General features: G+C 36.4%; 2 protein-coding genes and 2 non-coding genes across 5 annotated transcripts; 2 read left to right on the forward strand and 2 right to left on the reverse strand.

Moving 5' to 3' along the window:
- The first annotated feature begins 212 nt into the window (after positions 1-212).
- On the forward strand, positions 213-4,468 carry LOC103332280 (putative glucose-6-phosphate 1-epimerase). 2 transcript variants are annotated; one of them, XM_008235002.2, is made up of 8 exons: positions 213-1,364; positions 1,520-1,594; positions 2,093-2,149; positions 2,237-2,400; positions 2,617-2,751; positions 2,870-2,972; positions 3,494-3,593; positions 3,871-4,468. In XM_008235002.2, the coding sequence occupies exons 1-8, from the start codon at positions 1,254-1,256 to the stop codon at positions 4,062-4,064; spliced, it is 939 nt and encodes a 312-aa protein (XP_008233224.2). In that variant the 5' UTR covers positions 213-1,253; the 3' UTR covers positions 4,065-4,468. The 2 variants fall into 2 exon arrangements, with proteins under 2 accessions (XP_008233224.2, XP_088908190.1); XM_089052064.1 differs by having other exon boundaries at positions 224-1,364; positions 3,494-3,616; positions 3,702-3,926.
- TRNAM-CAU (transfer RNA methionine (anticodon CAU)) lies at positions 4,330-4,401 on the reverse strand. Its single transcript has one exon. It is a non-coding gene; the product is annotated as a tRNA-Met (tRNA).
- A 1,401-nt stretch (positions 4,469-5,869) lies between the features above and the next one.
- On the reverse strand, positions 5,870-5,941 carry TRNAM-CAU (transfer RNA methionine (anticodon CAU)). The gene has a single exon. It is a non-coding gene; the product is annotated as a tRNA-Met (tRNA).
- Positions 5,942-9,952: 4,011 nt separating this feature from the next.
- Positions 9,953-12,014, forward strand: LOC103332278 (late embryogenesis abundant hydroxyproline-rich glycoprotein family protein). The gene is given in 3 exon segments (XM_008235001.3): positions 9,953-10,042; positions 10,045-10,700; positions 11,293-12,014. Coding segments are annotated over 3 exon segments (759 nt in total). The 5' UTR covers positions 9,953-9,955; the 3' UTR covers positions 11,309-12,014.
- Positions 12,015-12,298: the final 284 nt, after the last annotated feature.

Below are 12,298 nucleotides of genomic sequence, written 5' to 3' on the forward strand. Positions count from 1 at the left end.
ATGAAATGAATGCTGAGGTTGGTGGGTGAAGTCTAAATGAATGGCTCACTCACATTCATAAATTAACACATTTAAAATCTGCACCAAAAAAAAAACTAAAAAAAAAAACTGCAGGCAGAGTCTCAATCTCAAAATTCCTGTATTTTAAAAATTTGACCGCTTGGACTGTCTTCGTGTACTTCGCGTATCTCCACGTCCTATATCTCTGCGTGAGCAACAGAAGAACAAATACTGCTCTTTTCCTCCTTATCATCAAAACACACCTCCCATTTTTATTCACATCTTCCCAAGCTTCCACGATCCTGCCCCCTCCCCCCCTACACCTTTGTTTCTTTTATAATTTATCTTTTTTATTTCCCATTTCTTTTGGGTTTCTTTAAGCATTAGTTTCTTCTAGATTATTAATAGCAAGTCCCATACATACACTGAATGCTTCCTACCTAGGAAAAAGGGTTGCCTTAACACCTGAACATGGTCTCAGTTTTGGTGTTCTTTCAAATTCAAGGTCTTGACTTGAGTGGGCATTGTGTAGATTGAAAGTTTTGAGTCGTTTGGTTCATGTGACGTACTTAAAAGAGGCTTCTGCCGGAAAGTTTCTGACTTTTAGGGACTTGCTTATTCTAGTTTTTGATGTCATTCTTGGTGGGTTTTATTACAAGTTAGACTTATAGGGTAGCTTAGAGTAATTCCAGATACAGTTCTTCTTGATGGAAATGAGTTCTTTTTGTTCTCTTTTCCTTTGATGGGTTTTTGAAAGAAAAAAAGGTATGTCACAGTTGAGAAATACATATTTGGATTTTAGCCCTTTATCCTGGATTAAATTCATTGTCTTCATCTGATGATATATTGCAAATATCTGGAGACTTTCTTTTATGAAATTTAGGTAGGTATTGGAGGTTTCCTGTGCAGCTGCCAAATTTCACTTCTTTGGTTTCTGGATTTGGACTTTACGTTTTCAATGACATTTTACAGGCATTAGCATTTTGGGGTTATCTACAAGTCGAGTTTTCTGGATCTGAGAAGTAATGGTAGTTGGGGTTTCTCTTTTAATTGAAAAGATCACTGCTTTATTACAGGTTTAGGTGTTTGGTTAAGTTTAGATCTTTAACAATATCTGTGGAACTCTTGCTGCTTTTAATCCATCACTGCCAGTGTCCTTTGTTTTAGAGAGGTTTGGTTAGAGCTTGGAAGGCACAAGGTGTCTAATTAAGATAGCAGAGTTAGAGAGGTAGAATTCTGTCTGTTTTTACAAAATGGGGCATTCAGCAGCAGATTGGGATTATAAGGCAGCAATTGAGATTACAAAGGATTGGAATGGGGTAGAACAAGTCCTGCTTCAGAACCAACAAGGGGCTTCAGCCCGGGTAAGTTGATTGTGTTCGAAGCATTCAATTTAGAATCATCCTTCAATTTTTAATTTGTAATGGGAGAGAAATTGTGGTCAAATACCATTTTGGTTTCTGTATTAGTGGGGTGTTTAGTGAGCTTGGGATTAAGGATTTTTCTTCTGATAATATAGGTTAGCTTACATGGAGGACAGGTCACATCCTGGAGGAATAAGCACGGGGAAGAACTCCTATTCACTAGTAGTAAGGTAAAATTTTCAATTCCAACTGTATGTATTTTCCATCCTCTCTTTCTATTGTTCTTTTTATAATTCTGTGATTGAACAAATATTTTTTTCTGTGTAATTATTCAGATGAGTAATCACAAAATATGTAAACTGCCAGATTTCAGGGGTTGTAGATTTTCCAGGTCAAACTAGAGTTCTCAATTCATATGACTTGGTTGACTGGTCAAGAACTAATGTTTTATGCACAACTTAGACTGGACATGAAGTAAAACTGGGTTGACTGAGTACTCTGTTTTGGGATTATCCAAACCGGTGCTAGTTGATAGTTGATAGTTGATGAATGTGGTTGTAATCAGTTTCCTGTTGGAGCAAATTTTCAATTTCATTTTCTGTTTTATGCAAGAGATGTAGGGGCTGACATTTGATACAATGAATTGTGACAATAAGAGTTGAAAACATGTCTTACCCACTATAGATGTACACAAAAGATTCTTTTAACATGTGGTTCATCAACCATAGGCAATCTTCAAGCCTCCAAAAGCAATGCGAGGAGGAATTCCCATTTGTTTTCCGCAGGTATTATCAACTATTCTTCTATACAATGATACTTTTTTCAAAAAATGAAAACTCCATCTGATGTTTTTTACCTTGATGCGTTTGAAGTTTGGGAACTGTGGATCACTTGAACAGCATGGTTTTGCGAGGAACAAGGTCTGGGCAATTGATGATAATCCTCAGCTGCATCCCCCAAATTATTCCCATGGAAAATCCTTCATTGATCTACTGCTTAAACCATCTGAAGATGACCTGAAGTGCTGGCCTCATAGGTATGAGCTTTGATGCTGCCTTCTTAAATAAAACTAGTAACTATTTTTTTCCTCCCTGTTGATTGAAGTTTGTATCCGCGTAACAATATGTTAATTATTGGAAGGATTTAGTTAATAATAAATAAATGACTTGAAGTCATAACAGAATGTTAATTATTAAAAGAATTTAGTTAGAACCCATAAAATTGTCTTCTCATTTCTTTGTTCCCTTTCCAGCTTTGAGTTTCGCCTTAGGGTGTCTCTTGCAACAAGTGGAGATCTGACCCTGACATCACGAGTTAGGAATGTCAATGGCAAGCCGTTCAGTTTCTCGTTCGCCTACCACACTTATTTTTTGGTTTCTGACATAAGGTATGTAGCACTTTATATAATTGAATTCACAATCATCTGCTGTTTGGTTGTTGCACATGTGGTTCCATTAAACTCTTGCAATTTGATTTATTTATGTGAAAATGACTTCTGTCCTTAGTGAGGTGAGGATAGAAGGGCTGGAGACACTTGATTACTTAGACGACCTTTGCGAAAGAAAACGTTTTACAGAACAAGGAGATGCCATAACTTTTGAATCTGAGGTAAATTGTTTCTAGTTTGTGTACATGAAATGAAATTGCTTTACATATAATGCAGGAAACCCTAGAGTTGGAAAATCACATGTTAGTGAACAAGATGTCCAGCACAGCTGCCCTTGATTTTGTTGGGCAGGAAATGTAAAGGAATGACAAATGTTCGCCAACTGTAACAAAATGGTGAATTCTTTTCACTTTTCTGTGAAAAGGTTATCCATTTGTACACTTAATTCATTGTCTTACTCATGGTACAGTTATTTCTAAAAGTTTTTAATCAAATCTAAAGGTTACTCTGAAATATTAGTAGTTGACAAACCAGTCATTATTTCCTTTCTGCGTACTGTGATATCAACTGAAAATAGCATGGAAGAACAGCATTATGTTCATAATATTTTTCCTACAAACTCATCAAGTGTCCACGCTATGATCTGCTTGAAATAAAGATTAGCTTATTTTGCTTTCTTGCAAGTATTGTTGATGCAATATGAAGGCCTTGGCTTATAGATACAAAAACTTTCTCGCGGCAGGTCAGTCGTCTGTATCTAAGTTCGCCAAATGTAATTGCAGTCCTTGATCATGAGAAAAAGCGGACATATGTAATCAGAAAGGAAGGACTACCAGATGTTTGTAAGCTGGCATATATTTAACTTTTTTACATTTTTATCAACTTTTTGTATTTATGGAAAGTTAGCTATTCAATGTTATTTTGCCAACCAGTAACTTTGAAAGAATTGGATAGTTGAGATTTTATATTCAACTATCCAAGTCTTCTCTTGACAAGCTCGAACGTAAAGATGACTTGACTTGCTGTGTAAATCTGTTACATTACCCTCCCAAGATATATATATATGATGGTGATATTATATTTGACTTTCTGTTTACAATTTTGTTTCCCCATGTACAGCTGTTTGGAATCCATGGGAGAAGAAATCGAAATCTATGGTTGATTTTGGCGATGAGGAGTACAAACAGATGCTTTGCGTGGACGGGGCAGCAATCGAGAAACCTATCACCTTGAAGCCAGGCGAGGAATGGACAGGGCGGTTGCAGCTATCAGTTGTGCCTTCAAGTTTCTGTAGTGAGCACCTTGATCTCTAGAAGGGAGGTTTTTGAAGAACAGTACAGAGTTATTAGGGTAAAGTGCTTTAGTTTTTGTTGGACTAGGCTGCTAGCTGAGATTGTAGAAGGGTCCTGTTCTAGCTTATAAAAAATCTTGAAATGTAACACTCAGAACCTTCCTCTCTATCTTTTAATTTCTCTGTGAAAGGGTGGGAGGTAGTTAAAAACCTTGTAATTTCTTACATGGTTTTTGTTTGAAAAATAATGGTTAAAAGGAAAAAAAGGTTAAATTGGAAGCTACTCATATCAGAGCCAGGTTTCGATCCTGGGACCTGTGGGTTATGGGCCCACCACGCTTCCGCTGCGCCACTCTGATTGTTGAGATTAATTGTGTTCAATACTGTATTTAAATAATGAGTAAAACTGTGTCATTGTTTGCTCTCCTTCCCCGCCTGTAAATATCGTGACAGTCTTAAACCCAAAACCAATGTTGCACGATGGGTAGCTGACCCTGTTCGTCCGTTCTTGCAAGAGTGAGGCAGAATTTTTCTGCTTTTTAAAATAGGATTTCCCCTGCTTAATGGATGCCATTTGCTATCAATGGAGAATTCTTTCTCATCTTAAATTTTAAAATTTTAAATTGAGGTGATTGGATTTGCACCAACGGAAACCATACATTTGATACCATAATAGAATGATAGATCTTTTTTAATTTTTAGATATTGACTGGAGTTCTTCCGTTCTATCCTATTCACTGGTGGTACTGATCGTTGATACTGTATCAATTGTTTTTTTCCTTTTGTGACCTTCTCCTCGTTAGATGCTTTACTTTCCCTTCTCAATTTAATTCTTGAAAAATCAATTGGTCAAAAATGTTAATAACTCAGTTGGAGCCATCACATAAATCTCTCTGTAAAATCTGTCCAGTCAATGTCATTGCTGAAATAAAATGGTTCCCTCCCTCCCTACTTTTTCAATCTTTCCTTCTTCTCGAGTGTGCCTGAATAATAATGTAAGGCTCCTCGGTCTGGTTGGTTTCACGGTCACTTTCATTCACTTTCTTTGTATTAATCTCTCATTTAGGACCTTTAATGCTGAGGACTTTGAAATATAGGTAGGGCAATACCAGGAGCAGTTTCCTCCAGATTCTCCTTTGGGTACTTACGTACATGTACAGACAATTTGTTCGCAGCCCAATCGCAAATGTCCGGATGATGAGTGCACCGATTATCACCGCTATAGAGGGTACTTAAAAATGAGTTGTGAAATTTAGATGTTGGAGAAAGGTTTCTAGCGTTTAGGCCAAATATTTTGTACAAAAGTTTGTGGGTACGAAATTGGAAATGTGTCACTATACACTGTTGTTGTTTTTAATCTTAATTTTATGGGTTAAACATTTGGTTGTTACTATATACATGTACAGTTGATTGATATACTAATATAGAAGGAGACTGGCAAGCATTCAAATCTATTGCCTCACACGAGCTGCCTACCAAGCAGCAAAGCCAGTACCTAATCATCCTTTAATTTCTCTGTGAAGGAGTGGGAGGTGGTTAAAAGTTAAAACCTTGTAATTTCATCCATGGTTTTTGTTACATATTGTAACATCTATGCAAAACTTGACAAATAATGCTTAAAGGGAAATTAAAATTAGATAGTTTCCTAATCATGATATTAAAAAGAAAAAGAAAAAAAAAGGGTATTTGGCACTGATGAATTGGGTGAAGTATAGTTTCCGTGATGTGAAAGAAGGTAATGTTGAAAAAGGAAATATAATTAGTATAAAGGAGAAATATTGCAAAACTTGGACCCAGGACAAAAAAGTTAAAATCGGAAGCCACTCATATCAGAGCCAGGTTTCGATCCTGGGACCTGTGGGTTATGGGCCCACCACGCTTCCGCTGCGCCACTCTGATTGTTGATATGAGTTGTGTTCCATATTATATTTAAATAATTAGTAGGGAGTTTCACTAAAACACCCAAAATGGGGGTTGAAATTATAAAAAAACCCAAGCACTATTTAAACATATAAACACACCCAAAACCCATCATTACACACACTCAAAACCCATTTATAAACGCACCCAAAAAGTTGACTTTTGGGTTGATTTTGGGTGTGTTTCTATGTTTAAATAGTGCTTTGATTTTTTTATAAATACATGCCTAGGATTGGGTTTATTTATAAATTTGTATAATTAGTAAGACTAAGCAATGAGTTTATTTGGAACTGTCTCATTGTTTGCTCTCCTTGTCCTTTCCCGCCTGTAAATATCGTGACAGTATTAAACCCAAAACCAATGTTGCACGGTGGCCCTTTCTCCTCGTTAGATGCTTTACTTTCCCTTCTCAATTTAATTCTTGAAAAATAAATTGGTCAAGAATGTTAATAACTTAAGATTTTTTCTATTTAAACCATACACTTCTCTTAGTTCACCCCAATACTTAAATCATTAAGCTGTAAGTTTTATTATTGTGTAAAAAGACAAAAAAGGTCAACCAACTTAATACTTAACCCTAATACATCTATACACACACCCCACACACCCCACAACTCTTCAAATTAAGTTTAAAAAAAATACAAACTCTTCTACATCCTATACTCATTTGATGTAGATCTTGATGTATATTGATCCCTTACTATTAGATGTTTTGTCACAATAGTTTTATTTTCATCCGACTTACTGGGTTTTGTAAACTTTTATATATATTATTAGGTTACACCATCTTTCAAAAAATACATGATATGTTCTCCTCACTTATTTATAAGTAGAGTTTGTTTAGCAACCAAAAGGCTAACGTATCCGGCCTTTCGATTGCTGCTTCAACAGTAGACATGGTCTATGTATTTGTATGCATATTGGGGCAGAATGATAAGGACATATCAACTGAAACAGCAGGCTATGCTTTCATCCACATGGAGAATAGATAGCCAGAAGAAAAAATACATACCAGTTATGTTCTTATCCCTCGGAACGTCAACTAACAATGCAGGACCTATTGACACAAAACATATATAATCATAAGAAAATATCAGTGACACAAGCAACACAAGTAATAAGCTTTCTGGAAAACCAATTTTCCATGTCTTCAACTTTTAAACACCGAGCAGCCCCACTTTCCTAACTCATACAGCCCCAAACCCACCATACAAATAAATAAACTTATTTTCTTCTCTAAAGGTAGCTTGTGGGGTTTAAATAGAAAATCTCTTTTATTTCTTATTTTTTCAACTTGGGGTGTATTTAAGGTTTGTTTGGGAAGATAGTGGGGTTTACTTAGAAATTGTGAAAATTTAAATTAAAAGTTGGGGTGAACTTAGAACATGGGGTGAACTAAGAGAAGTGTGGGGTTTAAATAGAAAATCTCTAACTTAATTGGAGCCATCATTTGCAAATTTTTCCACGAAATATTATAAATATTTTTACATTTATGAACCACATTTAAATTGGAGGAACCATAACCACTTAGGTCTGTATGTGACTCCGCCAATGAAAGATCACAAAAATAATAATGTGAAGAGCAAATTAAAAAAAGACTTGGTTTTCGACCAATCAAAATTGAAATTAATTGGACTATTTTTTATGTTTCGTATGAATTGGAAATCTGTCACTATTGTTGTTGACATTACTTATCAATTAGTCAAATAAGTTCATATGAGCACGCAACTGAGCTACCTTTGGGAAGAAAAAGAAACTCTAATAGTAACACATAAATAATTGCCACTCTATAATTTGCCTCGTCAACCATCACTTCAAGCTATTATGTTATGTGGTCGAGATGCCTATGTGATTGCATTACGTACTATAGTAGCTTGCTTCAGCCGAAATCATAGGCTGATGTTTGGATGCAAACCCTAAATCTCTATATATATACTTTTATAATCGAAAAATTATAGTTTTAACACGTCACAATTAGCGTACTAAATTTATTAACACATTTTATGGGTTAAACATTTGATTGTTACTTCATACAGTGATTGATATATAGTTCCCAACTAATATATAGGAAGACTGGCAAGCATTCAAATTGAGTTTTAAATTTGCATTGGTGGTGGTGGACTAAATTTTCTAGGGGTGGTTGCGGTTTGGTAACTGCGAATTTTTCCCCAAATCGCAAACTGACCGATTATTTGCGGTTTACTGCAAAAAAATCGGTCGGTTACCGTGAATTAATGGTTTAAACTGATTTGAATATTTTGGGCCTAAATTAGACAATTTTAGATATTTAAGTGTGGTCTTTTTGTGTCATAAAAATTCATTTGTCCACACTTTTAAGCCTAGGTTTGATGCTTCTTTTGAAGCTTTTTGAGTTCAAGCATACTTTAACAAAAAAATATAAATTCACAATCTAAAGAAATAAATTTACAACCTCAACTTCTCAAGCATATATAAATTCACAACCTTCAACCTCAACTTTCTCAAGTATTCACAACCTAAAAAAAAATTCCAATTCAAAGTTAATTAAAGTTACAAACCAAAAGGAGAACTCAAGTGTAGATGGTGGTGAGTGGATTTTATTATAAGAAGAAGCCTCTTCTTTATGAGTTGGAGTGGAGGTTGTGTTTCAGATGTATCGGTTTGTGTTTGGGGGATTAGGTGTGTTAGTGTGGCTAAACTCCATCTATAACACAATACATATTAATAGTAGATTAAAGGGAACACAAAAGAAATTATAAAAACCCAACACCCAAAACACTTTATAAACACACCTAAAACCCATCATTACACACACTCAAAACCCATTTATAAACACACCCAAAAAGTTGACTTTTGAGTTGACATAAAAGTTTTTTTATAAATACATGTCTAAGATTGGGTTTATTTATAAAGTAGATTAAACTCAACCAAATTAAAACACAACATCTAACTACTAAAATACAATTTAAAAAATATATATATTTGCGGTTTGCTATAACCGGGAGTTGCCAAAATCATATACTGCAACCGCAATCGCAATTGCTATTCGGTTTCTAAAATTGCAATTTTCGGTCGGTTTTTAACTATTGCGGTTCCAATGCGGTATAATATCTGTTGATTTTTGCTGTTTTTCGGTCTAAAATGTCACCTCTAAAATTTTCTGCGGGAACCTCTCATTTTCAACTTCAAGCCACACCTTTTGTTGTTCTTGAGGGTTAGATTTTTTTTGCTTTCATTCTTACCCTTTGAAATGAAAAAAAAACAAAAACAAAAACAAACAAAAAAACAAAAACAAACTTGTTTTCAAATTCTAACGTACACCAGCCTTCCCCGGCTTTTGGCCATTCAAGCATAACATTCAACCAACGAAGCAACCCAACGATTTCACGAAGTAAAAAACCATTTCATCGAAAAAACACCACCAAATGTCCAAAATTCATAGCGCCAGGTCAGAATCTAAACGGCGCGCGTGAATCTCGCGCTTAAATTGCAGGAGCCCCGACCCGAGACTGAGCCCAACCTTACTGCTTACCCGTCCCTGTGTCTCTATCCCTATCTCTTTTATCTCCTTCTCATAAATTGAACGACCTTGTCTTCCTGATCCGATTTCCCGAGAAATAAGAACAACAAAAAACGAAAAACACCTTCGCTTCCTTTCTTCTCCATTCACCATTTCCCCACAGATTTCACAACCCATTTTTATATTTTCCTCTTTGCACCACCCAATTCATCAGAAATTTTGAAATTTCAAATTCCTCTGTTTTAAAAAATGAGCTGCCACTCTCTTCTCGTTCATGTCCATTTGTAAGGTTTTGTTCCCACTTTTTCCCTGTCCTTGCGATTAGTTTCAATACCCATTAATCCAATTCCTTTGAAATTCAATCCACATTCATAAATTAATCGCAATTTGTCTGCAAATTCATTCAATCTCAATCACATTTTGAGGTTCTCTGTTTTTTTTCCTCTGCAAAATTACCCGAAACAGAGGAACCACATTTAAGAGCAGAGAAATAAATGGCCCAAAAATCCCCGGTTAAACCAGTGCTCCAGAAACCCCCGGGTTATAGGACCCCAAACTACCCTGGCCAACCCGTACCCGGTCCACCGCCGCCCGAAAACCCGTCTACCCTCCTACTCTCCGCCAAAAGCAGAAAAAACGAGGGGGCAGCTGCTGCAAAATATGCTGCTGCGTCTTCTGCGCCTTCCTCCTCATCGTCGTCATCCTCGTCGCCCTCGCCGGCGGGATCTTCTACCTCCTCTTCGACCCGCGCCTCCCGGCCTTCTACTTGATATCGTTCCAGATCCCCAAATTCGACGCCGTTTCGAAGTCCGACGGGACCCACCTCGACGTCCAGGCGGTGACGAGCGTGGAAGTGAAGAACCCAAATCCCAAATTGGACATTTACTACAGCGAGGGGTTCGAGATGTCGCTGAGCATCGGGGACGAGAACGACGGCGGATTGGGGATAGGTACAAAGGAGGTGAAGGGGTTTACGCAGCGGCACCGGAACACGACGTACGTGAAGGTGGAGAGCGGGGTGAGGAACAAGGTAGTGGAGCAGCCGGTGGGGAAGAAGCTGCTGGGGCAGTTCAAGAGCAAGGAGATAAAGGTGGCGCTGGAGGGGAAGACGAGGATTGGGTATGTGATCCAAGGGTGGAGGGTGGGGACGATGCAGATCAATGTGTTGTGTGGTGGTGTGAGGTTGAAGCATGTGGATGCTGGAGACATGCCCAAGTGCACCATCAATGCCTTCAAATGGTATGCTATTTTGTTTTTATTTTTTATTTTGATTTTTGCATGTGCCTTCATGTTTTAGATTTTCGTAGTTAATAATAACATTTCTTTAACTGTTAGGGTTGACGGGTTCACTTTTTCTTAGTACGACTTATTACATTCATAAATTACTTGAAAATAATGGGTTCAAGCCAATGGTATCTGAATGGCAAATAGAAGAAGATTATTGCCAAATGTAAATCACAAGAGATTGTGTGTGTGACAATATCAAGTGGATACTGATGTAATTTATATAGACACTTATGGGCTTTTTTCGGGCATCCGACGTCGTTTATTAGTCCAAAATCCAATTCTTACAGTTTTTGGAAACTTTGTTGTTTTCCTATGTTAATTTCCTTGTTAATCCTAGGTTTTCTAGGAGACAGTTGTAACATAATATTTGTAGACCATTTGTTAGTTTCATGATCAAATCCTTTTGTGTAGATTTGCTCGTATGATCCTCTTCGTATGTGTCCGTATATTTAGCAGCGTGTACTCTTCAAGTTGATGCGTCAAATTGAGTATTGAATACACTAATGATCTTAATTAATTTCTGGGTCTGTTGATTTGATTGCAGGATCAACATTCGTTGATATGTGTCAAGGCTGATGGTAGAAGAGAGAGTTGGTCAGCTGGAGGATGCTGCAATTTTTCAAGCCCACACATTTGTAACCAAAGAGTAAAGAATGGATTATCTCCCTAATCTATCTTTAATATTTATAATGAGCCTTTACAAAAAAGAATTGGAGGGAGCAAATATCATCTTAAAAACAGGCTAACATTTGTCCCTGTGTTAAGCTTTGGATCATTATGATGCAATTGGAATATCAGTTCAGAAGGGGCCTGGGAATTGAGTTTTATTTATTTGTTTGTTTAATTTAATTATTTATCAGTTTCATTTTTTTTTCTTTTTCCCTTCATATTATAAAGCTTCTTTCTTATGGTTGTTGTTGATGGATTCGAAGTTGGAGTCTTTGGGTTCTTGCCATCTGCATTTCTTGTAGAAAAAAAAAAAGATTGATAAATAAAAAAGTAAACATATAAGGTGTAACATCTTTTTTCGTTCCTTTTGTAAAATAAGGTGTAGCATCTTTTTATTGATGTGATAAAATTGGGAGACAACTTATGGATGGTGCAAAGAGTGCCTGCGTGTGCGTCGTAAGGGAAATGAAGCAAAGACGATGAGACAGTGATGGTATATCTGTTTCTCTTTAATGTAATATATGATATCTGCCCTTTGGAGATACTACTTATTCATGTGTACATATTTTCTTACTATAATCGATTCTTAGAAAGACAGTCACATGTTTCGATGATCAGTTTTCGTATTCTAAATACATATTATCTTTTAATTGGACTGTTTAGTCACAGAATACCGTCACATAACAGAAATATATATACAAAAGTTTCTGTTTAGTCACATAATATGATAATACTATTACCTAACATAAACAAATATACACAAGTTTTTCTCCGTTTGAGACAATTCAACATGATGAGTATATGTGACTATCATGTGCTTTTTAAACCCTCAATTTTAGTGCTTTTGTTGATCCTCCTCACTAACATAGTTCTCATTGCAA

This window comes from Prunus mume, linkage group LG5, assembly GCF_029339155.1.
Source record: "Prunus mume cultivar Tortuosa linkage group LG5, ASM2933915v1, whole genome shotgun sequence".
Lineage (NCBI taxonomy): Eukaryota > Viridiplantae > Streptophyta > Magnoliopsida > Rosales > Rosaceae > Prunus > Prunus mume.

Excerpts from the sequence above, each read along its gene's own strand:
- LOC103332280 (XM_008235002.2), top strand. The coding sequence starts at position 1,254 with ATGGGGCATTCAGCAGCAGATTGGGATTATAAGGCAGCAATTGAGATT. Across the intron at positions 1,595-2,092 it reads TCCTATTCACTAGTAGTAAG|GCAATCTTCAAGCCTCCAAA; the intron begins GTAAAATTTTCA and ends CATCAACCATAG. Across the intron at positions 2,973-3,493 it reads CCATAACTTTTGAATCTGAG|GTCAGTCGTCTGTATCTAAG; the intron begins GTAAATTGTTTC and ends TTCTCGCGGCAG.